The sequence below is a fragment of the Stegostoma tigrinum genome, chromosome 5 (genome assembly GCF_030684315.1).
Source record: "Stegostoma tigrinum isolate sSteTig4 chromosome 5, sSteTig4.hap1, whole genome shotgun sequence".
In the NCBI taxonomy this organism is placed as follows: Eukaryota; Metazoa; Chordata; class Chondrichthyes; order Orectolobiformes; family Stegostomatidae; genus Stegostoma; species Stegostoma tigrinum.
Window position 1 is genome coordinate 72,293,319 of NC_081358.1, and position 25,568 is coordinate 72,318,886.

At 40.0% G+C, this 25,568-nt stretch overlaps 1 protein-coding gene across 1 annotated transcript in view; it reads left to right on the forward strand.

Moving 5' to 3' along the window:
* The window catches only part of prkdc (protein kinase, DNA-activated, catalytic subunit), a 210,313-nt gene that overhangs the window by 91,937 nt on the left and 92,808 nt on the right, over positions 1-25,568 (forward strand). The window contains exons 40-46 of the mRNA XM_048528582.2: positions 756-883; positions 2,088-2,295; positions 6,827-7,005; positions 8,198-8,366; positions 15,033-15,098; positions 15,533-15,605; positions 19,334-19,482. Coding sequence (XP_048384539.2) covers positions 756-883; positions 2,088-2,295; positions 6,827-7,005; positions 8,198-8,366; positions 15,033-15,098; positions 15,533-15,605; positions 19,334-19,482 — 972 coding nt within the window. The remainder of the gene's footprint in view (positions 1-755; positions 884-2,087; positions 2,296-6,826; positions 7,006-8,197; positions 8,367-15,032; positions 15,099-15,532; positions 15,606-19,333; positions 19,483-25,568) is intronic.

Sequence of the window (25,568 nt, forward strand, 5' to 3'; positions counted from 1 at the left end):
CACTTCTAAACAATGGGAAAAACAGAACCAGCATGAACTCCTCTTTGTTGCTGAGTGCATTACCCTCCAGGCCCCTGTCTCAAGTTGAACCAGACTACTTGCAACTTGTTGCCTGGTTTGGCACTGAGCGAACTGTGATCACTTATTCTGTCAGTCTCAGTGGTAGCCTTATTCCATCTTCACAGCATTGCTGATCTTCATCACTACCTCAACTCATCTTAAACCAACTCTCACCTGTGTCTTGGCCCTTTCCGGACTGGGTTACTCCAATGCTGCGTTGTCTGGTGTCCTATCCTTTATGATTCTTGTCCTTCGTGATCTCACTTCCTTTGACCCAATGCCTTGTTTTGTTTATGTATCTGGAGTGGCACTGGGACTGTTTTCTCTTTTAAAATCACGATGTAAATTACCTTTATTTGATTTTACTACAAGCACATCTAATAACACTGTGTGGCTGGGGTAGTTCACTATACAATTTCCGACAATGTCATTTGTACAGGGTGCCTTGTTTCAGCCTTGCAATTTAAATAGTTTGGAAAATTGAACACAGCGAGCTTATCATTTTGGGCTTTTGTTAGTTTAGGAACTGCTGAACATGAGCTGAGTGCTTATTATTGTATAGCCCAGTATTCTCAATCTCTGGTGTTATTAACCATCTTGTGTTCTTCGTGTTGTGAGTTATATCTTATGATTCTTAAGTTTATTAATTACTCTGATTCTTTGCTTCAATTGATGTGATTCAATGTGTTTTTCAGTTACTTGATGCTTTGGAGCTATCTCAAAGTCCACTGTTGTTAAAAATTCTGACTGAAGTTCTTTGTCGTGACAACAGACATGTCATGGAAGAAGCATTTCAGATTTGTTTCCAAAATATAGCAAAAAGGTATCACATCTTGCATACAGTGTGGAAAACTGAAGCATTTTGCTCTCTAAAGATAAACCTTTTTTTGTTTTCAGTCGTACTGCAACTTCAGATTAATAACACAGTCAATCTGATACAGATACACTGCTAGTTTATTGTGATAGCTCTAATGCTTGAATTAGAATTAAATTTGTTATTCCTAGACTTGCTTGTGATTGTAAAAATAATGTTTGTGCTTGGCCTTGATCTTTAGAGTAGCAAATAAGGTTTTTATTAGCAGAATTATTTTATTTATTGTATGTTCTTTGGATGGAGTGGTTTTAACCACAGAATTGCATCATATTCTGATGTTACCTCCCAGTCTAGCTGTCCTTTTGTTGTATCTCATCCGTTGTTCAAAACGTAGATGGGCAATGAATTCTTGGTTACATCTGTGCGGATTTCAACTGGCTGATAGGAATAGCTATTTCGTGAGTGGCTGTCAGTGAATATGGATATTTAGAAACTGGATAATAAAATTGATCTATGGGTTATTTTTACTTGCATATCAATTGGTGGGTCTTTATCTGATGGCTGCAAACCAAGTTTGCAAAGTAAAATAACATTGAAAAATATCAAGTGTGGGAGGGTGAAGGTGGAGGAGGATGGGGGTTGCAGGGTTGCTGGGTGGTGGCAGTGCTACAGGGGCTGGGTGGAGATTCCTGATGACACTCTGTGTCTGCCCCATGCTTCTTTTTAGTGATCCAACTCAGTTACTAACAATGTTGGAGACCATAAGTGTGAATTTAGATTACTCCATGGTAACTAGCAGAGCTCCTGCGTAGAATCAACATCTCTTCACATCATAGATTGTGCCTTGGCCGAGATGTCAGGCAGGTCTGCTCCTCCCAAGTGTCTGCCAGTGCATGTTTTGTATCTATCCACAAAAACAACAACCTTGTTACTACATTAACATGATCCAAGGTTGTTTACACTTCTGACTTCCCACCATCTTTTTACTTAAATTCCATTCAGTGCCTCATTGATGGTAGAGAAGCAATTATGGACTTGAGGGAGGAGCATTCAAACTATTGTTCAAACTGGTTGTTGAATTTTCTGTCATACTGAGATTGCATTATGGTATGGATTTTTGTTGAATAATTTGGTTGTGTTTCTTTTATTCTTGCATGATTTAATAAAAAAATGTGTGTTCTTATGGTTAAAATCTTTAATTTAACTGCATTAGAGGTACCTGTGAAAAGCAAGTAACCCTGCTGGAAGCTGCATATGAGATGTTCAGAAATGAAGAAATGCTTTCTAGTGCTACCAGGCAGTTTGTCATGGACCGTTCTCTTCTCACTCTTATTACCCACTGCAGTCCAGATGCTTTAAGAGAGTTTTTTTGCAAAATTGTAAAGGATGCCATGGAAGTTCTGCAATCTAGATTCACAAAGGTAAACAGTAAATAGTCTACATTTCTATGACTCTTTTTAATTGTAATGTGTACTTGTTCAGTATATTTTAGAGCAATAGAAATAAATAAATATGCTCTGTTAGGCCATTACAAAGCAGGTTTGAAGAATGACATAGATTGCAACCTGAACATTGAAGGATACAACATATTAAGGAAGGACTGGAAGCCAGGAAAATGTAGAGAAATGGCTTTATTACTTAATCTTGGTAATAGCACTGGAGTAATGGGATGGCCTATGTTGACGAACCAGGCATTGGAAATGATGTGGATAGATTTGAGAAATAAGAAGGCCAAGAAGTCACCTGTGGGAGAGGTGTCCAGGTCCCTAACAGTAACCATGTGATAGCATTGAGAATGAAAGAATAAATAATGAGAACTTGTCAGAAAGGTTTAGTAATAATCATAGAGGATTTAATCTGTTCGAAGGGGTAGAGAGGTGCTGACATATTGGTAATGTCACTGGACTAGTAATCTAAAACACCCAGATAATGATCTGGCATTGAGGGTTCTAGCAACATGAGTTGAAATCCACACCCCCATACAGGTGGTGGAATATGAATTCAGTAAAAGCCTGGAAGAGAACACTCATCTAGTACAGTCCCTGTAATTACTGTTGATTGTCTTGCAAGACAATCTAGTTCACTTGTGACTTTTAAGGAAGGACATCTGTCATCATTACTTGACTCCAGATTTACAACAATGTATTAATTCTTAACTGTTATCTGTGAAATTCATGATAGACAACAAATGTTGGCCTAACCAGCAACATCCATATCCTGTAAATGAATAGAAAAAGAACTAGAGAATTCAAATTAGCAAATATAATCTAGAATAGAGGTCATGGAATATCTTTAGGTTAGTGTCTTATGCCAGCATGTTTTGGAGCTGACTAGAGAGGTAAATGAAGGTAAAGTTGCCACAGTCTTACCAGACCATAATGCTAATCTGCCATGAGGAAGGGATGTTAAGTGGATGTTTAACCTGAGGGTCACCACACCTCAATCGAGGGGAGAGGTTGAGAAAGACCGTCCTTTACCGTGACGTCAACAGGTGCAAAAAATGAACTCATGGCACCACTTTGCACCACAAACCAGCCGTCTAGTCAACTGAGATAACTGACTCCCTATTGACCAGAGAAGTGGTGATTCTATGCCTGATACTGTGCATGCAGTTGGATTAATTAATGATCTCCAAATGAAAACACCTGCAAGGTAGTGGCAATCATAATATAATGTTGGTTTGAGAGAGAGAAGAATGTGTTCAATGCCAGTATGTTAAACGTGAGTAAAAGCAAGCATGTGAAGATGAAAGCAGAGCTCGTTAAATTGAGCTGGCAATTTAGGTTCAAGGGTCAGTCGATAGAGATTCCTGGCAGGCATTGAAGGAGATATTCCAGACGACACAGATTGGACGGGTTTCAATGAGAGAAAAATTCTAAGGAGAAGATGCTTAGTTCAAAATGGTAAAGTCATTTCAGACTTAAAGGAACAAGCAAACTTATAGCATAGGTTTAAGGTGAGGGGCATAAAGTTTAGAGGGACGTGAGCATTTTTTTTCAGTCAGAGGGTGGAATTCAATGCCTGTAAGGATGTTAGAGGCAGGAACCCTCATGGTTTTTAAGAAGCATTTCGACGTCCACTTGCAATGCCAAGATATTCAAGGTTTGGGCCAAGTGCTGCAAAATGGGATTAGAATAGTTAGGTGATTGTTTAAAACAAGCATGACACAGTGGGCGGAGAGGCCTTTTTCAATGTTGTAGATCACTATAACTCTGCTACTTTTACAAAATGAATGTCAATGGACTGGACGTTACGTCAGTCTGGCCAAAGCCATCTCGGCTATCAGGCACTGTACTCTGTTATCTTTCAACTTGTAAATATGCTGGGGAGAACAAAGAAAATGTTTCATAGACACTTTGAAACTGTCCTTAAGACAAATGCTGCATTAATGACTGTGAGAAATTTTCTCCAGTCGTTCAGAATACGACATCTTATCCATCAATCTGTATGATGCTTTGAGCCACAAAGTTGTAATGGTGAGGTAGAGTGATGACAGAGAGGGAAATAAAGAGGAAGTAAATCCTCCATTCTGGATCTCACGACTCCATGGGGCATCAAGCTTCATTTGTTCAAATATCTGTGTTAAGAATCTGCTTGTTCATTCACATGAAAATCCATAGCAGAAACAGGTGACTCTGAGTTGGCATTGTTCTTGAATCAAGAGACAGCTGTGGCCCGAGCATTGATTTTTGTGGCACCTCAATGTTAACAGACTGCTTACCTGAAAATTATCTGTTTATTTCTACAGTTTTCTGACCTTTAACCAATCCTCTATTCAGGCAAACATATTGCCCCAACTCCATGAACCCTTCCTTTTATGCGGTGGCCTTTTATGTGACAACCCCCCACCCCATGCCCTTCCTAGGATAAGAGAATTGCTGCAGTACAGAATGATGTTATTCAGCCAATTGAGTAATTGCTATTTTCTATAAGAACAACTCAGTTTATTCCCACCCTTCTTTCCCTGTTGTGTTGTAGGTCTTTTTTTTCCCCCTATCGGACACAAATCCACTATCTTTTAACAGCCAGGATTGTGTATTCCTTCACCGCCCTTTCAGGGCATTCCAGATTGGAGCCACTTTCTTTGTTAACCAGATGTTTTTCCAGATGTTATTTTTGTCATTCACCTCATGCTTATGCCCTCTGACTCTCGGCTTTTTTGTTAGCAGGAACACTTTTCTTGCAATGTTTTCTGCACCATGTTATTTCTTACCTCTGCCCGTAATTTTCATCCTGGTCTTCCGAGTAAGAACACTTGCTCACTGCTACTCTTCCATAATCCTTTACCTTTACAGCTACACATTTCCATTTTGAAAAATATCCTGGAATAATTAGTTCCCAACCTTGCTTACCATTTTATCAGGTCATTGTTATGGCAATGAGATTATACCTGTTTATCCGTGTAATACTAATTAATTTGTGATTATACTTTTTAAAATCATTCACGAGATGTAGCTGTTGCTGGTTAGACCCACCTTTTATGTTTGTGAATTCAAATAAAGGAACCTTTATTTGAACCTTTTACTTATAACCATTGATTTGGCCTTTTTTTTAACTTAATGCATTAATGCTCCAGAGCTCTCTGTCTCTTCCTGTTACATGACATTAACTTGGCTCAGATTACTGCACTGTTCTGTTGCCTTGAGCTTTCTTTTAAGATATATAAATTTCACCTCAATTGACCTGTACCAATCCTACTACCACCCAAACCGTGACATTTATAGTCCTGTTTGCAGTCATGTTTTTCAATTCCCCAGGTCATTTGGTCTGAGTCCCGTTTAAGTGAAGCTCATCCAATGATGTTAGTGCCGAATTGAATTGAAACCTTAGCTCCAATGCTACTCTAAGCCATGTGTTTAGCTCCCTGACATGTTTGACCATTTGTAAATTCATACATCACTTAATCATATAAAAGCTATTATCTTTGAGGTACTGCTTATGAATTTCTCCCTGACTCTTGAAATGCTCTCAGCAGAGCCTCATTCCTGATAACCACAACAATTAGAACCTTCCCATCATGTTGTCAAACTCTTTCATACAACAAGGATGCATCCCTAATCCAAGTACCAGGCACGCAGTACGGTCTTTAGGATCCCAGCTGTGGGGTTGCAAACAGCAGTATCTATTCTCCTCTTAGCTGTACAATCTGCAACTGCAATCAGATTTTTTCTTTACTTACCTCACCTGGATGGCCTCTTTTATCACAGTGATATAGTGAAATTGCCCGTCCTTTCCTGTACTCTTTATTGTCATTCATGTTGATGGCAGGACCTTGTTTGTCAAAGGCTAAGGCTCCTCCATCAAATCACCCTGTGACCGATAACTGCCTTGACTACTGACCACATCTAAGCTACTAGTTAGTTTAAAAAGTGTAACTGCCATCTAAGTCAAAGTGTCCAGGTAATTCACCCCTCTCCCTGATGCCCTGGCAGTGTCTGCAGTTTGAACTCCATCTCAACAGTTTGGAATTGAATTTCCTCAAATTGGTGACACTTGCCATGATTTGGTCTCTCAGGATTTTGGTGGTCTCCACTAGTGCCTACATGCTGTAGTACATGCATTGCCATCCTTAACTAGCTTTGTTTTATATATTTAGTTAGAAAAGGTTTGTATTCACTTGAAAACATGAGTATAAATCACTAATGAACAGCAGACTATCTAGTTTAAGATACTGGTTCATAAAGTAAGTTACATTTTCTCGACTCTTAATGTAAATCATTGCCTTGGACTAAGGAGCAAAACAAGAGTATTCCTCTCTAACCAGTCATCAGCCTGCTGATATTCCTCGATTAATTTTTGCTCTTTCTCTCTGTCTGCTCCCAGCATTTTCTCTGTGCCCCCCTTGGCCACTGGCCCTCCTCCTGTTCTGCTCCTCATCTATAATTTCCAAAATAGAATTGTGAATTATAAAATTATATTTGATATAACTTCAAAAATGGTTGTTTATTGCAGATAAATGAATCGTCTTTTGACAATCAGTTGACAAAAAAAATAGGCTGTTATAAGTTGTTTGAAGTCATGTATGCACGATTGCCAAAGAATGATGTCTACACAGATGGATCAAAGATAATCCAGGCGTTCCATTCCTCGGGTAACATAGAGGGCAACAAACTTTCAAAGACTTTGTTGAAGTAAGACTTTGTGATCCCAAAGCAGAAAATAAGTGTGCAAAAGCTTTTAAAATGTTCCTTTTGTCCATACGCTTAGTTTCAAGATACTTTCTGTGATTGCAGATATGTAGAATGTATGCAAGCAAATATTGATTTTCCTTATTTGTCCATTATCCACATTTAAACCCTCATATGGCATTGATGAATGTTTCAGCAAAGTACAAATAATTATGGAAATTGCAGGAAAAGCTCAGCTTCTGAGGAAGGGTCACCGGACCTGAAATGTTAACTCTGATTTCTCTTCACAGATACTGCCAGACCTGAGCTTTTCCAGCAATTTATGTCTTTGTTTCTGATTTACAGCATCTGCAGTTCTTTCGGTTCTTGTTTCACCAAAGTAGTTGCCCATCAGTTCTCTGCTACTGTTATTTACTTACATGAATCACTTAGTGTAGTTTGACAACACTCTCCTTCTTACCCTTACTTCATTGTGTCTTTTTCCCAACTGGTTTTATTAAAGTAGAACTCTGCTTTAACTGCAGTTTTTGATTAAAATATACTCTCTCTCATCATTGTCCACCCATAGAATGGTCACGAGTTAGCCTTCTTAACTCGGATGCATAAGTCTCAACTTCTGTCTTTGTTCATAACTAACATCTTAATGACGTTCCCAACAATTAACGATGCATTTTTTCATAAATTTATATTAGATAAGACTCCCTACATTGTGGAAACAGGCCCTTCGGCCCGACAAGTCCACACCGCCCCTTGCAGCATCCCACCCAGACTCATCCCCCTAGAACCCACACACCCCTGAACACTACAGGCAGTTTAGCATGGCCAATCCACCTAGGCTGCACATCTTTGGACTGTGGGAGGAACCGGAGCACCCAGAGGAAACCCACGCAGACATGGCGAGAATGTGCAAACTCCGCACAGACAGTCGCCCGAGGCTGGAATTGAACCCAGGTCCCTGGTGCTGTGAGGCTGCAGTGCTAACCACTGAGCTACCGTGCCGCCCCACTTTATCCCTGCTCTAGAAGGCGTTATTTTAGGCACTGTAGACATGTTGATAACTGATTTCCAGTATTGCAGTTCTTTTAATTTTTTTTCTACTTGAGGAAATGTCTGACATTAACTTTTCATGAAGGAGAAGTGCACTTTTCTTGATAATAATAATGATATTTTTATGTTCTTTTTCCATCCTCTGAAGGTCCTGCTATGATGCAGTTACTGAAAACATGGCTGGTGAGACTCAGCTTTTGGAAAAGAGGAGACAATACCATTGTGCTGCTTATAATTGCATGATTGCAGTCCTCTGTTGTATTTTCACAGAGGCCAAATTTTATCAAGGCTTCCTTTTCAGTGAAAAACCAGAGAAGGTAAGATGAAAGAGGTAAACTTTTTCACGAGACTAAACCAATTGCAAATTAGATTTCTATGTCTGTCATCAGTATTAGTAACAGTTGCAGTTAATAATGCAATGACAGTCTAAAAGGTGAACATTCTTAGAAACGATTGCATTATTTGCATTCACATTAGCAGTATTTTGTACCTTTTTAATGAGCATTACTAATCCCTCCAGTTTAGATTGGAAATGTGGTCTTCTTTCTGTGAATTCCCAAATGATGGCTTGCAGTTTCAGTGATGAGATTTATAGACACAAGATAGAGTCTCAGAATTGTAAACTGCATGAATTGGAGGATATTTGATCCACTTTACCCATATTTTGATTGAAAACATATAAATATTTATTTAATGCTTTATTAAAAACTATTGTGAATTTTTCTTTTATTATGAGGAATTCCAAATTTTGACAGCCCTCTCCAAAAAGAAACCCTAATATCTCCTTCTATTCTCTTTATAATCTTAAATTGATACACTTGAGTTACTGATGCACCGCTGAATTGTGGGCCAACACTGCAACACAGTTCTTGTACTTGTCTCTTTGAATGATTCTCATTTAGTCTCACTCTCCCACTTTTCTTTATAGCCTGGAACTTTGTTCTTCATTTAAGTAATTGCAGTTTCTAGTTTTCTTTTAAAAGTTCCTATTGAATTGGCTTCCACCTAGGTGGATGCTGGGTTGAAGTCTGAGGTAGACAGATTTTTGATATACATCAGGCTCAATGATTATGGGGCTGAAAAATGTCAACTTAAAGCCATGATCAGATTCATCGAATTATTGAATGGTGGAGCAAATGGCCTATTTCTGTTCCTATTTCTTGGACTCTTACTGTTTGCATCATAGTTTATTATATTCCTGACTTTGGCAAAAAGCTCTGCATGCCCATGTTCAGGGTATTACCCATTAATATGCAATGTTCATTGGACGGGGTACTGAATACAAGAGTTGGCAGGTCATGTTACAGTTGTATAAGACTTCGGTTTGGCCACACTTAGAGTACTGACTACAGTTCTGGTCGCCACATTACCGAAAGGATGTGGATGCTTTGGAGATGGTGCAGAGGAGGTTCACCAGGATGTTGCTTGGTATGGAGGGCACTAGCTATGAAGAAAGGTTGAGTAGATTAGGATTATTTTCATCAGAAAGACGGAGATTGAGGGGGAACCTGATTGAGGTCTATAAAATCATGAGGGGTACAGACAAGGTTAATAGCAAGAAGCTTTTTCCCAGAGTGGGGGACTCAGTTACTAGGGGTCTTGAGTTCAAAGTAAGAGGAGAAAAGTTTATGGGAGATACGCATGGAAAGTTCTTTACGCAGAGGGTGGTGGGTTCCTGGAATGTATTGCCAGCGGAGGTGGTAGACACAGAAACGATCATGTCTTTTAAGATGTATCTGGACAGGTACATGGATGGGCAGGGAGCGAAGGGATACAGACCCTTAGAAAATAGATGACCGGTTTAGACAGAGGATCTCGATCGGTGCAGGTTTGGAGGGCCGAAGGGCCTGTTCCTGTGCTGTAATTTTCCTTGTGCTTTTGTTCTTCTTTGTTTTACGTCATATTTAGTAGAGTAGTTTTATTATTAGTTAATTAGCAATGTATTCATTGTCTGCATGATGCACTCTGTTATAAAGTAATTGGCCAAACTTAGCGATATCCATCCCATCAATTAGATGACACAAAGATACTTTATACGTAATCAGAAGCAAAGGCAGGCAGGGTCACCTGACTTGAAACAATGTCTCTGATTTTTCTGCACAGATGTTGCCAGACCTGCTGAGTTTTTCCAGCTGCTTCTGTTTTTGTTTCCAATTTCCAGCATCTGCAGTTCTTTAAGTTTTTACTTTGTACGTGCTATTGCTTAAGAGACTTAAGCTTTGAGTGATTGTGTAAGAAACAAAGTTAACTCGAGTGTTGTGGACATATTGGAGTAGTTTCTTTTGAATTAGAATTAGAATCCCTACAGTGTGGAAACAGGCCCTTCGGCCCAACAAGTCTACACCGAACCTCAGTGCATCCCACCCAGACCCATTTCTCCATAAGCTACACATCCTGAACACTACAGGCAATTTAGCATGGCCAATCCACCTAACCTGCCCATCTTTGGACCGTGGGAGGAAACCAATGCAGACACGGGGAGAATGCAAACTCCACACAGACAGACATCCAAGGCTGGAATTGAACCTGGGTCTTGACTGCTGTGAGGCAGCAGTACCAACCACTGTACCACCGTGCCGCCCCTAAAAGAAAGAGACCATTGAATGTTCACTGTGGGCAATGTTTAACAAAGTTTTATGGAAATCATGTGATTAATAACTAGCTGCTTTGCTGTAGTTCCTTCAGGGGCTGTGTTTGAACAGTGATAGCCTTGCAGAAGTCCTACTTTTAACTGGTTGAGTTGGAGGTAAGCGAGCTAAGAACAAATTGAGTTGGAGGGAAGCCTGCTAAAAACAAGCTTTTCAGCTGATCTCTTCAGAAATGGAAGGGAAAATCCTCTACATAGTTGAGGGTGAAATTTATTTTTTCTTTTGGAATGGTGAATGAAATAGCATCTTAAGATTGAGCATGCTGTGTCATAAAATGGGATATATTTGTACAGATTGCTGGAAGATAATGAGGTAAATCCATAGGATTTATTGAGGTACATAGGACTACAATAGGCTGAATTCTGGCTGTCGCTGCAGCAGTGAGACCAAGTGTAAACATTGCTTTGGTGCAGGGAAAGTAAATAAGACATCTGAAAATTAAAAGGAATTATTGTCAAAAGAATTATTGTCATAAATGAGATGCGCAATCTTCTATTTAAAAATGCAGCAGCCTTTCAAAATCTTTTGCTGAAGAAACACTTGACTTTTCCACCAGTAACTGTTTGTTTGTTATATTTTGGGAACACCTGGCATGTGATCTAATGTTTGGAACAGTAACTATAGGTGTTGCCCATGATTTTGCACATAGATGAAGTTGAATTACTCTTAGGGAATGATTTGACTGGAGTAAAGGTTGTAACTTCTCCAGTAGTCACAGAAAGATCAGGTGAAGTCAAAGAAGCATAGCAATTATAGGGAAAGGTTCCAGGAATTTTCCTTCATTTGTAGTGACTTGAGCAATATCTAAACAGAGTCCGTTATTGAAGTTCAAATTGGCACCACAGACAGAAGATTGGTTAACTGCAACTTGCGACCTAATCCAGAGTCAAGTAAAGCAGCATAATCAGCTCAAACTGAAGTTGACATCAAGGGATAAATGAGCTGCAAATGCTGAAGATCTGAAATAAAACAGGAAGTGCTGGAGAATCTCAGCCTAGAGTCGTACAGAGTGGAAATAGATTCCTTGGTCCAACTAGCCCACGCCGACCATGTTCCCAAATGAAAGTATCCCCATTTGCCTGCATTTGGCCAGATCCTTCCAAACCTTTCCAATTCATGTACCTGTCCAAATGTTTTTTAAGTGTTGTACCTGTACCTGGGTTGACCATTTCCTCTGGCAATTCATTCCACACATGAACAATTGCCTGTGTTTAAAAAAAAAAGTTGCCCCTCATGTCTTTTTTAAAACTTCTCTCACCTTAAAAATATGCCCCTAGTTGTGAAAGCTCCCATCCTTGCAAAAAGACAACTGCCATTAATTTTCTCTATTCCTCATTATTTTATAAACAGCTATCAGGTCACCTCTCAAACTCCTATGCTCCAGTGAAAACATGTCCCAGCCTATCCAACCTATTTTTACAACTCAAACCTTCATTCCCGGCAACTTCCTGGTAAATCTTCTCTAAACCACCTCCGATTTAATTATATCCTTCCTGTAGCAGGGCAACCAGAACTGCACACAGTACTCTATATGAGGCCTCACCATCGTGTATAACCTCAATTTGAAATTCCAACTCCTGTACTCTTGAGCTCTGAGTAATGAAGGCAAACATGCCAAATGCCGCCTTAACCACCCTGTCTATCTGTGACCCATATTTCAAAGAATTATGTACCTGAACCTGAGGTCGGTCTGTTCCACAACACTACCCAGGGCCTACCTCTAATTATATAAATCCCTGGTTTGTTTTTAACCAAAATGTAATATCTTGCATTTATCCAAATTAAACTCCGTCTTCCATTCCTCAGCCCAATGACCAAATTGATCAAGATCTCTTTGTAGTCATAGATAATCTTCTTCGCTGTTCACTTTTTGAAGGATTCTGGGATGTTATTAAATGAAAAATGGGGTTCTTGTGAGGAAACGGAGACCTCCTCACAGACATGTGGGCAAAGAATGGTGATTCACTAAATATGGCTACCATCCACTACCTTCCGAGTGAAGAAATTCCTTTACATTTGAGTTTTAAATGAGCGTCCTCTTATTCTGTAAATGTGTCACCTAGTTTAACTGTTGGAAACATCTTTTCAACATATACCCTACATATTTCACTACGATCACCCCTCATTCTTTTAAACTGTGATTAAAAATGCCTAACCTTTATAACGGTCTTGATAAACTAACCTCTTTGTTCCAGAGATACGCCTAAGGAATCTCATTTGAGATTCAGTGATAAAGTATCCTTTCTTAAACATGTATACAGTACTCCAGATGCAGCCTTGCCAACACCCTATACATTTGTAACAAGATTTCCCTATTTTTTAAACTCCATCCCATAGCAATAAAGGCCAAAATTCCAACTGTCTCCTTAGTTACTTGTTGCATCTGCATGCTAGCATTTTGTATTTTATGCACAAGAACATCCAGATCCCTCTGTGCTGCACTTGGTAATGGTACCAGGCTTGCCACATCTCAATTGTCTCTTTCCAAATCATCTTTGTGGCTAATTTCAGCCATATGTTTTAAATGCCATGCGCCTTTCCACTGTGATTCCAGATCAAAGTACCTTCCCCATGTGGCCAGTTCTTTTCGCTGAGTTTCAGTTGCTTCCGCATTTCCTGTTCCATAAAAGCTCCCATCTGCTACTCTTGCTACCAAAATACAGAACCTTCAAGACCTGCTGAAGCCTGTACGCACTGTCCAATAATATTAAATATTAATGTCAACCTCCAATGGCAGCATGTTGCGTACACTTGGAGGTACTGCAGTAAAATTGGTCATATCAAATTTAATATATAATTCAAGGAATACTTTGCAGTTATAAGGGATTTTTGCATTTTTAGAGAATAATGGGAAGTGTTATGGAGTTAAATGCCCTTGGTCCTATTAAGAATCACAGGTTATAATTTAATCAAAATCGTATTTCCAGAGCTTTGGTAGAACAGCAATGTTCTGGGGTTTGGCAGAAATGGGGTTGTAAATCTCAAGTTTGTCAGGAACTGAGGAAAATGAACTGGCAGCATGGGGAATGTTCTTTGATCTAGAATCAAAGTGGGAATGGAGTATGGCATTTAGAAGGCATAGCTGGGGTTAGCCACAAAGATAGTTTAGAGGGTAACAGTTAGGATGTGGCCTCCGCACAGATGTGATCAGACGTACTTAGTTTCTCCATTAATTCCTGTTTCTCCTTGAATTTGACTTGTTCTGTCACTGTAAAACAGTGCCCCTCGTGTATTCCCTTACAAGAATACCTTTGCTGTTAGAAATCAGCAAAGTCTCTGGTTAACAATGCACAACTAGTAATATATTAAAGATGTTTACATTTGAACAAGCTGCTCACAAACTTTCTGCATTATGATTTCCATTTTATAATTAGATCCACCCTCCCAGAGGAAGGGTGTATTGAGCATGATGAGCTTACATGGCAGCTTCCATTTTGTATGTATATGTTTGTGCTGAAATACAATAAAAACCAAAATAAAAGGCTTCAATATGCATCCTGAATTGTCAATTTGGCTTGATGTAGTTCACCTCTCTCCTGTAGTTTATCTAGGAGATTACACTAAGTCTTCAGAGGTGAACATTGTAGAAGAATCAGCTTGATTTGAATCAGTATTAAAATTTGATTTTTTTTACTTTCCGTGTGAGCATGTTAACATTTCTGAAGTATAAAGGCTTCTATTCATAAACCAGAATACTTTGGATGCTGGAAATCTGAAATACTGACAGAAAATGCTGAAAACCAAAATCACCATGTTAGGCCACGTCTGTGCGTGGAGAAAAGCAGAGTTAAGGTTTCGTGTCTGTGACCTTTCATCAGAACTGGGAAAAGTCAATATGTAGCAGATTTTGAGCAAGGGGATGGATAGGACAAGGACAAAAATAAGGCTTGTGAAATGGTGGAAGACATGAGAGATTGAATGTAATCTTTCACGGCCGTAAAGAATGATGATGGGGCATGTCGAGGAACGAGGAAATAAACTAATTGCTAGAGAAGTGCACTACTAGGTGAGAAAAAACAAACAAAACAACCAGAGAAAGGGGAAAACATGAGCAAAGAGTTGATTGACCTTCTCATGAGGTTGAGCAGTGAAGAATGAGTACAAACTAAATTGAGATATGTTTCTTATGTTAGGAGACTTTAAAAGGTTGACAGGGCAAAAATGGTAGGGGATTTAAGGAATAAAAATGTATTTTAATAATTTGTATAAATGCTGATTTGAGGATGAAAATCTCAACTGTCAACCATTCGGTTGACTCCCATGAATTGTTAAGATATCCAGGGAATGGTTTTTGCTCTTATGAGAAGGACTATACAAATCATTTTTCTTTCCTAGAATATCTTTATCTTGGAGAATTTGATTGATAGCCAACGTTCATACAGCTTTCCCGTGGAGATTGAAGTAAGTTGTATTTCTTTTTACAATTGAGCAGAATGACTGGAGGACGATCCTGTATTTTATGTCAAAATGTCCCTGTGTTTCACTGCTTGACTGGGAGCCTTGGTGTACAGAGGAATAAGGGACAGTATTCGGAGTGCATCAAAAAATAACTAAATATGTCAAGAAAATTTAGATCAGGGAAACAAAACATGTGAAAAGCAGAAGCAAATAGAAAACTTGGAAAAACAACAAAGAGAAAGTGACATTTAGTTATAAATATCGTGCTGGAACCATATATAAAGCGTTTATAAGAACCCAACTTAATTGTTTCCATACTTTATGCATACCAAAGAAAACAGACTGGAAGGGCAATGCAAGGTGGATGAAATATTTGGTCATTCTATGAAAAAAGTCTGTCACTTCTTTGAAGTGTCCTGTGAAATATTTTGTTCTAGGTCCCAGTTGAAAAGAAGAGAAGATATTTTGCTATTCGAAAAGAAGCAAGAGAATCAGCAGAGGGAGATTCAGGTTTGTGTGGAATTTTATTTTGTGACCTACGTTTTGGGATAAATTACAAATTGATGCCTCTAAATAATATCTGCCACTAAATGAGCAATTCCATTGGCCCTAATCTTCGATTGTGATGGAGTACCCTATAACTTGACCCCTAACCACTGCAATAGTCTGATTGGACTTATCATTGTTTACATTAGTCACTGGACTGTGCGGGCACCTTTTCATTTTTTTTTCTTGTAGAATTCCTGCTTTGACTTGTTTTTAAAGCAGCTAATAATGCATTCTATGAATGCAGGTCCTTGCATCCACATTTCTTATGTTGTCTCAAATAAGCTATTGTATTTTTGAATGATAAACATCATTTCCCAGTTGTGTTGGGGACCAGCTATCTACTCCAATGAATTTTCCAATGTCACCCTATATATCAATTGGAAGGTGCATTAAAGAATCATCGGATGACTTGTTTCTCATTTTTCCCCCTTAAGAGGAAGTTAGCAGTTGAATTCATCAATGTATTCCTCTGCTGCCTCACTCACTCTAACCTGTCTCCCTCTAATCATGCTCCGCTATGCTCTCTTAGGTCCATCCCTGAATTTGCACTTTGCCGATCAGGGTGGTGCTATTGTCATCTGGCATGCTGACCTCTCCTGGGTGGACGCTGAGTGCCAACTGATACTTGCTCCTATGACACCCTGACCATAACCCATCATTGAACACTAAGTTGCCAGACTGTTATGGACTTCATCCCCTCCAGGCATCTCTCCTCCACTGCTTTCCACGTCATAGTTCTCTAACCATACACAGCCTGTTTCTACCTCCATCCCAAAATCTACAGATAGGACTGCCTCAGCAGAGCAGTCATTCCAGTCTGTTCCTGCCCACTGACCTTATTTCTTCCCATCTTTGTTTTATTTCTCCCCTTGTCTAGTCTTTTCCAACTTACTTCATGATTCTTCTGATGCTTAACGCCTGTCTTCACCATGAATGTATGGTCTCACACATCCATTCCCAATCAGGATGTTCTTGAGATACTCCACTTCTTCCTTGAAAAGAGGCCTGAACAGTCCCTATCCAGCACCAGCCTCCTTCACCTATCTGATGGCATTCTGACTTTAAACAACTTTGACTCTGACAAAGTGAAACGAGTTATTGTGGGTTTGCACTTGGAGCCCAGCTCCGCCTGTCAGTTTGTGGGGTGTGTGGAACATTCCTCGTTCCAGTCCTAATTGGGCCCCCACCCCACAAATCTATCTTTGTGCATCAGTTATGTCATAGGTGTTGCTTTCTTTTCTTATCAGGAATTGTAATAATTAATCACTTTTGATTCCAATTTTCATCCTTCTCTCACCTTCACCTGGTCCATCTCAGCAGCTGACATTCCCTTCCTTGACTTCATTGCTTCAATTTCCAGGGATAGGGTATACACTAGTATTCATTACAAATCCATCGACCCCCACTGTTGCCTCCACTACCTCATGTGCACCCTTTCATCCTCCAATGATTCCAATCAATTTTCCAGTTGCTTCATCACATCCTTTCTGATCAGGCCACCTTCTACGCGGTTACTTCAAACAGTATCTTATTTTTACTCATTCGAGAGTTCCCACCCATGTCCAACCCATCTCCTACACTTAAGTCTCCCCTTCTTCCCAGAACAATTGAAATCCCCTTGGTTTCACTTGCCACCCCACTAACCTCGACATTCAAAGGATCATTCTTTCCACCACATCCAGAAGGATGCCACCACCAAATGCATACTTTATTCTCCTTTCTTGTCAGCATTCCACATGGGCTATTCCCTCCTTAACACTTTGCTTCACTCCTCTATCATTCCTAACACATTCTCATTGCCCTATGCATCTCCTCACGTAAATAAGGCAATGTAACACTTACTTATTCACCTTCTCCATCTTCACTGTTCAGGGCTCCAAATACACCTTCCAGGTGAAGCAGTGGTATATTTGTTTCTCTTTCGATCTAGCCTATTGTATTCACTGCTCACAACGCGCTCACCTTTAATGTGACCAATTGCAGACTGCATGTCTGCTTTGAGCAAAGCCTCTGCCCATAGAAGTGGAAATGCCCCTAACCTTCCAGTTGCTTATCACTTCAATGAACGATCTTGCTCTCATACTAACATTTCTATTTTAAGTCTGAAGCCCAAAGCACTTGGAAGGATGACACCTCATTTTACACTTAGACTTTTTACACTTTTATACCCTCTAAGGCACAATGTTGGGTTAAAGAACTCCAGACCATAAACACTGTCTTCCATTTTGATTTCACTGCCTTCCCCGCAACATTGGCAGTGTCGTGATTGCTTGGGCTTGCCCTCAGCTATTTACATCTAGTATTTCCCATCCATATCAGTCCTTCACCACCTTTCGCAACCCTTTCGTCTTTTGCTCTGGGTATCCTCACCATCGATGACAGTGGCTCCTCCTTGCCCAATTACCCTTGAACTAAATTATTTTCCAGACTATTTCTAAGAGCAGTCAGGTATAACATGAGAGTCAGACCAGATAAAATCAGCATATTTACTTCCCTAAAGGAGGGTCAGCATAATTTCTTTCCCTAAAAGTTATTAGTGAACTGGCTTTAGGATTATTGCTTCGAGTTGGTCCAGATTTCTTAATTGAATTTACTTTCTCCCAACTGCTGTGGCGGTATTTGAACCCTTGTCTCCAGACGATTAGCCCAGTGATATTACCACTATACCATAATCTCTCCTACTTTTAAGAAGATACTAGTTAGACTCATAAGGGAATAGGGAGTATAAGAGATAGTAGGAACTGCAGATGCTGGAGAATCTGAGATAACAAGCAACATCAGAGGAGCAGGAAGGCTGACGTTTCGAGCCTAGACCAGAATTTTCTGAAGAAGGGTCTAGGCCCAAAACATCAGCTTTCCTGCTCCTCTGATGCTGCTTGGCCTGCTGTGTTCATCCAGCTGTACGCCTTGTTACCTCAGGGAGTATAAGGATATATTGATGGGGTGCGATAAAGTTAATAAAATGGGAGGAAACTTGGAAGCAGGATACACACTATAGTAGATCGGTTGGACCAAATGATCTTTTTCTGTGCTGTATATTAAAAGTAATTATGGAAAATGTAAAGAAGATCCAAGAGCTCCATAGCAAATCACTAAACATAGCACCAAGAGTGCCACAGTTGATGAGGCATTTGTTGTGCCCAGTCAACACTGAATAATGGTCTGCGGAGAGCTGTTACACGCTCTGTCTCTCTTCTGAACTCCTGAATATGAATACCCTAAACATGACAAATTCTTTTATGTAACCATTAAAGTCTTCTTTGTGTATCTTTTTCAGTGTATTTATGTATTTTTTTCTAACAAAATAGCTTACTGCAGGGCATAATTTGATGTTCTATTAAATGGTAGCAGAGATACATAGAGTTTACAGCTTTTGAGAATAGAAAGGCTGGGATTCTCCAGTGTCTCCAAATAACTTAGTTCCTACAAGTCAACATAAAAGTGTTGATTGTAGTCATGATATAACATTCAGCTCAGTTTGTTTTGTATACTGAGGAGTTAAGTTCTGTCGAGAGGGAAAGAAAAATACATTACTTTTAATAGACATCACTAAAAATAAAATGAGAAATGTGAGGAAGAGTGTTGCTGGTGGGTGATTAGATTTCCTGTTGCGTTGTCAAAATGCAGCTTTCATAGTTTTGTGACATAACTAAATCTTGCCTGTGTTGGTGACTCTTCTCTTTATTCAGATGAACCCCATTATTTGTCATCGCAGTCATACATGGTGGATAGCAGCCTTAGTGAGGAAATGAGTCAGTTTGACTTCTCTACAGGCATCCAGAATTTCTCATATAGTTCACAAGATCCCAAAGTGTCTGTGGTTCGTACCAGAAAAATGGTAATTATTTATTTCATGTTTGAAGTGATTATCAAGAATGTAATTGTTTTGACTGAACATGCAGTACTGTAATCTGCATAAGGACAGATCATGTGTTCATTTCTCCATGCCTCAGTTTTCTACTTTCTACTTCAGTTATTTGAAGGAGCCTCCCATTTTCATTGTGGTATTTTCAAACATCATTGTCTTTCATCATCTTGGATGACATCTCTGTAGTCTCCCTGCAGTCACCTCCTTCATGTTCTAATGCTTTAGAATATGAGCAATCCAGCCTTGTTGCCTTTTCTTTATATTTACCAGTGGGCCCTAACATGTTTAAATTCAATTTAGAGATGTAAATTGAATGGGCCAATAAGATCATAAACATTAGGAGGAGTAGCCATTTGTGCTGCTGTCCCACCGAAGCTTATTCTGGCATTCAATAAGACAAATATCATTCAACCTTAAACCATGCAGTGAAATGCCCTTAGCAGTCAACTCATTTCCAGGACAATTAGGGATGGGCAACAGTCGCTGGCCTTGCTAGTGACTCCCAAATCCCATGACACAATAAAGAAAATAAATGTCACTCCACCCTGCTCTGCCATTTATTTGTTGCAGCTTCAGTTTTCTGTGTTGGTGTGTCTCCAGCCAATGTACTTCAACAGAAAGTGGGTGTGTGGAGTCTCATTGTGCACCTACATCACCCTGCAGCCAGAACTGCTTCTCCCTCAGCATCCTGCTGTCTGTCCTAAGCTGCCTTCCTCATTGCTGGCCATGTTCCTCGTTACTGCCCTCACTGCCCAGCTTGCCACTTTGCTCAGGGTGTAGGTCAGCGAATGAGGTAGCAGGTGAGGCTGCAAGACTCTTTCCATCTGCTGATCTGAGTCACCAATTTCCCAATTCATTTCAGGGGCACTCGACTGCTACATGAAATAAAGTTTGGTACGAAGCCACTGTGTAAGTCCTGCTGTGCATAAGTTAGAGATTGAAATCACATTGGCAGTGAGAGTGCCCCCTGCAGTTGTAGTGGTAACGAACACAACCTTTCCACCCAATCTAATATAATAAAATGTGAGGCTGGATGAACACAGCAGGCCAAGCAGCATCTCAGGAGCACAAAAGCTGACGTTTCGGGTTTCCACCCAATCTCTTGATTTCCTTCAAGTAGAATTTTTTTTAAATGAGACACAGGAAGACTTTATCGATTTGGGCAATAGTATTCGCACAAACCAGTGGATGAAGTATTTCTTTTTATTCTAGCCGCATAGTGCGTGCAAAGCAATTTGCATTCCTTCACGCAACATTATTGCCTTAATCTGGCCCCACATCGTGGAAAAAACAGAGTTTTGTGCTTGAAGAAATCCTCAAAATAAAATCATAGGGTTGATTTTGCATGTGAAGATTGAATAATGATGAACATTTGAGGATGTGTTTTGTATGGTCTTGAGGTAAATTACATATTCCAACTACTATGAATGTTTAACAAGAGACTATTCTTTATTTTGCTATTGTTGCATTTCAAACCTATTATGTTCATGTTGAGCGAGTAAGAGAAACCTGACCAAAGCTGACAAAGCTGCATTTTGTTTTGCTGAATGACAGAAATCAGTAAGTTGGAAGACAGTCATTCAGCCCATCGTGCCCCTGCTGACCACGAATGACCATCTAACTTAGCCCCACTTTCCAGCACTTGTCCATAGTCTGTAGCACAACCAAGTGTTTTGTGAATGTAATCAGAGTTTCTGCCTCCACCACTTTCAGGCAGAGCGTTCCAGGTCCCCATCACACTCTGGCTGGAAATGTTTCCCTCATAATCTGCCTTAAATCTCCTACCTCTAACCCTAAATGCTTGTTGCCTAGTTCTGGACCTGTCAACCAAAAGGATCCTATCCACTCTGTTTGACCATCATAATTTTATATGTTTCAACTAAGTCTTAGTTTCCTGTTCCAAAGGAAATAATTTTATACTATTAAAGCTTTCCTCATAACTAACATTCTGCAGTCTAGTCAACATCCTCTGAACATTTAAATGCTTTTTCAGGCAATCACATCTTTAATATAGTGTGGTGACCAGAACTACATACAGTTTGCCAGTATTGACCCAGCTAGTGTTTTATTACAGTTCCCACCTCCTGTGTTCTGTGCCTCAGCTAATAAAAGTAAGTATACTGCACCTTTTCCAATATGTTGTTGACCCGTCCAATTATCTTTTGAGATCAGTGGACATTGCCGTCTGGTTTCCTATGCTTCAGTGCCTGTCATTTATTTGAACTCCTTTCGTTACTGTTCCATTAACCTGACTTGTCCGTTAATATCATCCTGCAGTGTCCGGATTTTGACTTCATTCTATGCAGTTTTTTTCTCCTGCAAATTTCTTAATCATATTCCTCTATTCAAGCCCAAATCATTGATAGAACCATACAGTACAGAAGAGGCCCTTCAGCCCACTCAGTCTGTACTGTCAAAATATACACTACTACCTACACTAGCGAGGCAGCAGGAGTACAACTAAGAGGGAAATCGGGAGTGTAAAAAGGGGACATGAAATAGCTTTGGCAGATAGGGTTAAGGAGAATCCAAAGAGATTCTACAAATGCATTAAGGACAAAAGGGTAACTAGGGAGAGAATAGGACTCCTTAAAGATCAGCAAGGCCACCTTTGTGTGGAACTGCAGGAGATGGAGGAGATACTAAGCAAGTATTTTGCATCAGTGCTTACTGTGGAGAAGGATATAGAAGATGGAGAAAATGGGGAAATAAAAAGCGGCAACTTGAAAAATGTCCACATTACAGAGGAGAAATTGCTGAAGGTTTTAAACACAAAGATTTGGAATCCTCCCCCCACTGCATCACTAAACCAGCCCAGCTCGTCCCTGCCTCCCTAACCTGTTTTTCCTCTCACCTATCTCCTCCCACCTCAAGCCGCACCTCCATTTCCCACCTACTGGCCTCATCCCACCTCCTTGACCTGTCCGTCCTCCCCAGACTGACCTATCCCCTCCCCACCTATACTCTCCTCTCCACCTATCTTCTCCTCTATCCATCTTTGGTCCACCTCCCCCTCTCTCCCTTTTTATTTCAGAACCATCTCCCCATCCCCCTCTCTGATGAAGAGTCTAGGCCCAAAACGTCAGCTTTTGTGCTCCTGAGATGCTGCTTGGCCTGCTGTGTTCATCCAGCTTCACACTTTGTTGTCTTGGAATCTCCAGCATCTGCAGTTCCCATTATATCTAAGATCTGGGATCTGATCAGGTGCACCAATAACTCTGTGGGAAGCGAGGGAAGAGATTGCTGGGCCCCTTACTGAGACATTTGTATCATCAATAGCTACGGGTGAGGTGCTGAAAGACTAGAGGTTGGCTAATGTGGTGCCACTAGTTAAGAAAGGTGGTAAGAAAAAAACCAGGTAACTATAGACCAATGAGCCTGACATCTGTGGTAGGCAGATTGTTGGAAGGATTCATGATAGACAGAATTTATATGTATTTGGAAAGGAAAGGACTGATTAGGGATAGTCAACATGGCTTTGTACATGGGAAATCGTGTCTGACTAACTTGATTGAGTTTTTTTTTGAAAAATTAACGAAGAGGGTTAATAAATACAGAGTGGTGGATATGATTTATATGGACTCCAATGAGGCATTTGACAAGATTCCTTATTATAAACTGGTTAGCAAGGTGAGATCACACGCAATACAGGGAGAACTAGCCGTTTGGATGCAGAACTGGCTTGAAGGTAGAAGACAGAGGATGGTGGTGGAAGTTTGCTTTTCAGACTGAAGGCCTGAGACCAGCAGTCTGCCATAAGGTTCGGTGCTGGGTCCACTGCTTTTTGTCATTTATGTAAATGATTTGGATGTAATCATAGGAAGTGTGGTTAGTAAGTTTGCTGATGACAACAAAGTTGGTGGTCTAGCGGACATCGAAAAAGGTTACCTCAGAACAATGGGATTTTGATCAGATGGGCCAATGGGCTGAGGAGTGGAAGATGGAGTTTAATTTAGATAAATGTGAATTGCTGTATTTTGAAAAGGTAAATCAAGGCAGGACTTACACACTTAATGATAAGGTCCTGGGGAGTGTAGCTGAACAAAAAGACCTTGGAATGCAGTTTCCAGCTCCTTGAAAATGGATTCGCAGGTAGACAGGATAGTGAAGATGGTGTTTGGTATGCCTGTCTTTATTTTTCAGAGATGAGAGGTCATGTTTTAGCTGGACAGAACGTTGATTCGGCCACTTTTAGAGTATTGCGTGCAATTCCATCCTATAGGAAGGATGTTATGAAACCAGAAAAAGTTTGGAAAAGATTTACGAGGATGTTGCCAGGACTGGAGTGTTAGAGCCAAAAGCAGAGGCAGAATAAGTTATGGCTATTTTCTGTGGAGCATTGGCAGCTGGGGGCTGACCATATAGAGGTTTATAAAATCATGGGGAGGGGCATGGATAGGGTAAATAGGCAAGGTCTTCTCCCTGGGGTGGGGGAGTCCAAAACTAGATAACATAATTTGAAGATGAGAGTAGTGAATTATGAAAGACAAGTTGTGCTTAAAATCTATTGCAGTTTTTTGAGGATGAAACACATGGAATAGAAAAGGGTGTGTGGTAAGAAAAAACCAGGTAACTATAGACCAATGAGCCTGACATCTGTGGTAGGCAGGTTGTTGGAAGGATTCATGAGAGACCAGGATTTATATGTATTTGGAAAGGAAAGGACTGATTAGGGATAGTCAACATGGATGTGGTGTATTTGTATTTTGAGAACGCTTTTTCATAAGGTCCCGTATCAGAGTTTAGCAGGTATAGTTAAAGCACGTGGGATAGGAATAATATATTGACATGGATTGAGAAATAGTTGGCAGACAGGAAACAGAAAGAGACAATTAATGGGCCATCTTCTGAGTAGTAGGCAGTGACTATGGGGTACGGCGAGAATCGGACCCTGGGGCCCTGGCTGTTCATGGTCTATATAAATAACCTGGATGTGGGAACCAAATGCAACATTTCAAGTTTGCTAATGTCACATAACTGTGGGATTGAGAGTTTTGAGCAGGATTCAAAGTGGGTGTCAGGGTGATCATGACAAGCTGTAAATGGATATACGCCTGGCAGAGGCAGTACAATGTGGCTAAATGTGAAGTTATACTCATCAGTGTGAAAGTCAAAAAGGAAGAGTATTATTTAAATGGTAATGTTTTGGGAAGTGTGAATGTACAAAGGGATCTGGGCGTTCCTGTACACTAGTCATTGAAAATAAAAGGGCAGGTGCAGCTAGCAGATTGGAATGTCAATTGTATATTAGCCTTCATTTCATTAACATCTGAGCTCAGAAATGGGGATGTCTTGTGCAGCATTACAGGGTCTTTGTGTAACCGCACCTGGAATATTGAGTACAGATTTGGTCTCTGAACCTAATAAAAGCAAAGGATATACTTATAATTGATGGAGTGTGCCAGAGCTTCACGAGGCTGATATCAGGAACGACGGGGCTGTCCTGAGGTGAGATTCGTTCAACTAGTACTGTATTCGTGAGGGTTTAAAAGGATGAGAGGAGTTCTAGTTGAAAATTCTGACAGGGCTGGACAGACTACATGCAAGGAGTATGTTTTCCCAGGTTGGGGAGTTTAGAAACACAGTCTCAGGACATTTAGGGGTGAGATGAGGAAATATTTCCTCACTCAAAGAATAGTGATTTTGTGGAATTCTCTACCACTGAAGGCTTTTGGGGACCAAGCTACTGAATATATTCAAGGAAGATAGATACGTTTTTAGATTTTAAAGATATCAAGAGGTATGGGAGAAAGCAGGAATATGTTTTTGAGCAGATGTTCAGCCATGATCTGATTGAGTGGCAGAAGAGGCTTAAGGGTCCAATGGCCTACTTCTGCTTCTAGTTTCCTTGTTTCTAAACTTGTACCTTTTAAAATGAGGATTTGGTGTATCCCTCAGAATATTTCTCGCTAGCGATGTTAGATTGACTACCTGTAATTACTCAGTTTATCCATTTCTCACGTTTTACTATTTATCAAAAAATCTTTGGGTTTTCCTTGATTTTATTTGGCATTTTTTAATGGTGTTTCTTCACTGTATTAATTTCCTTTTCACTT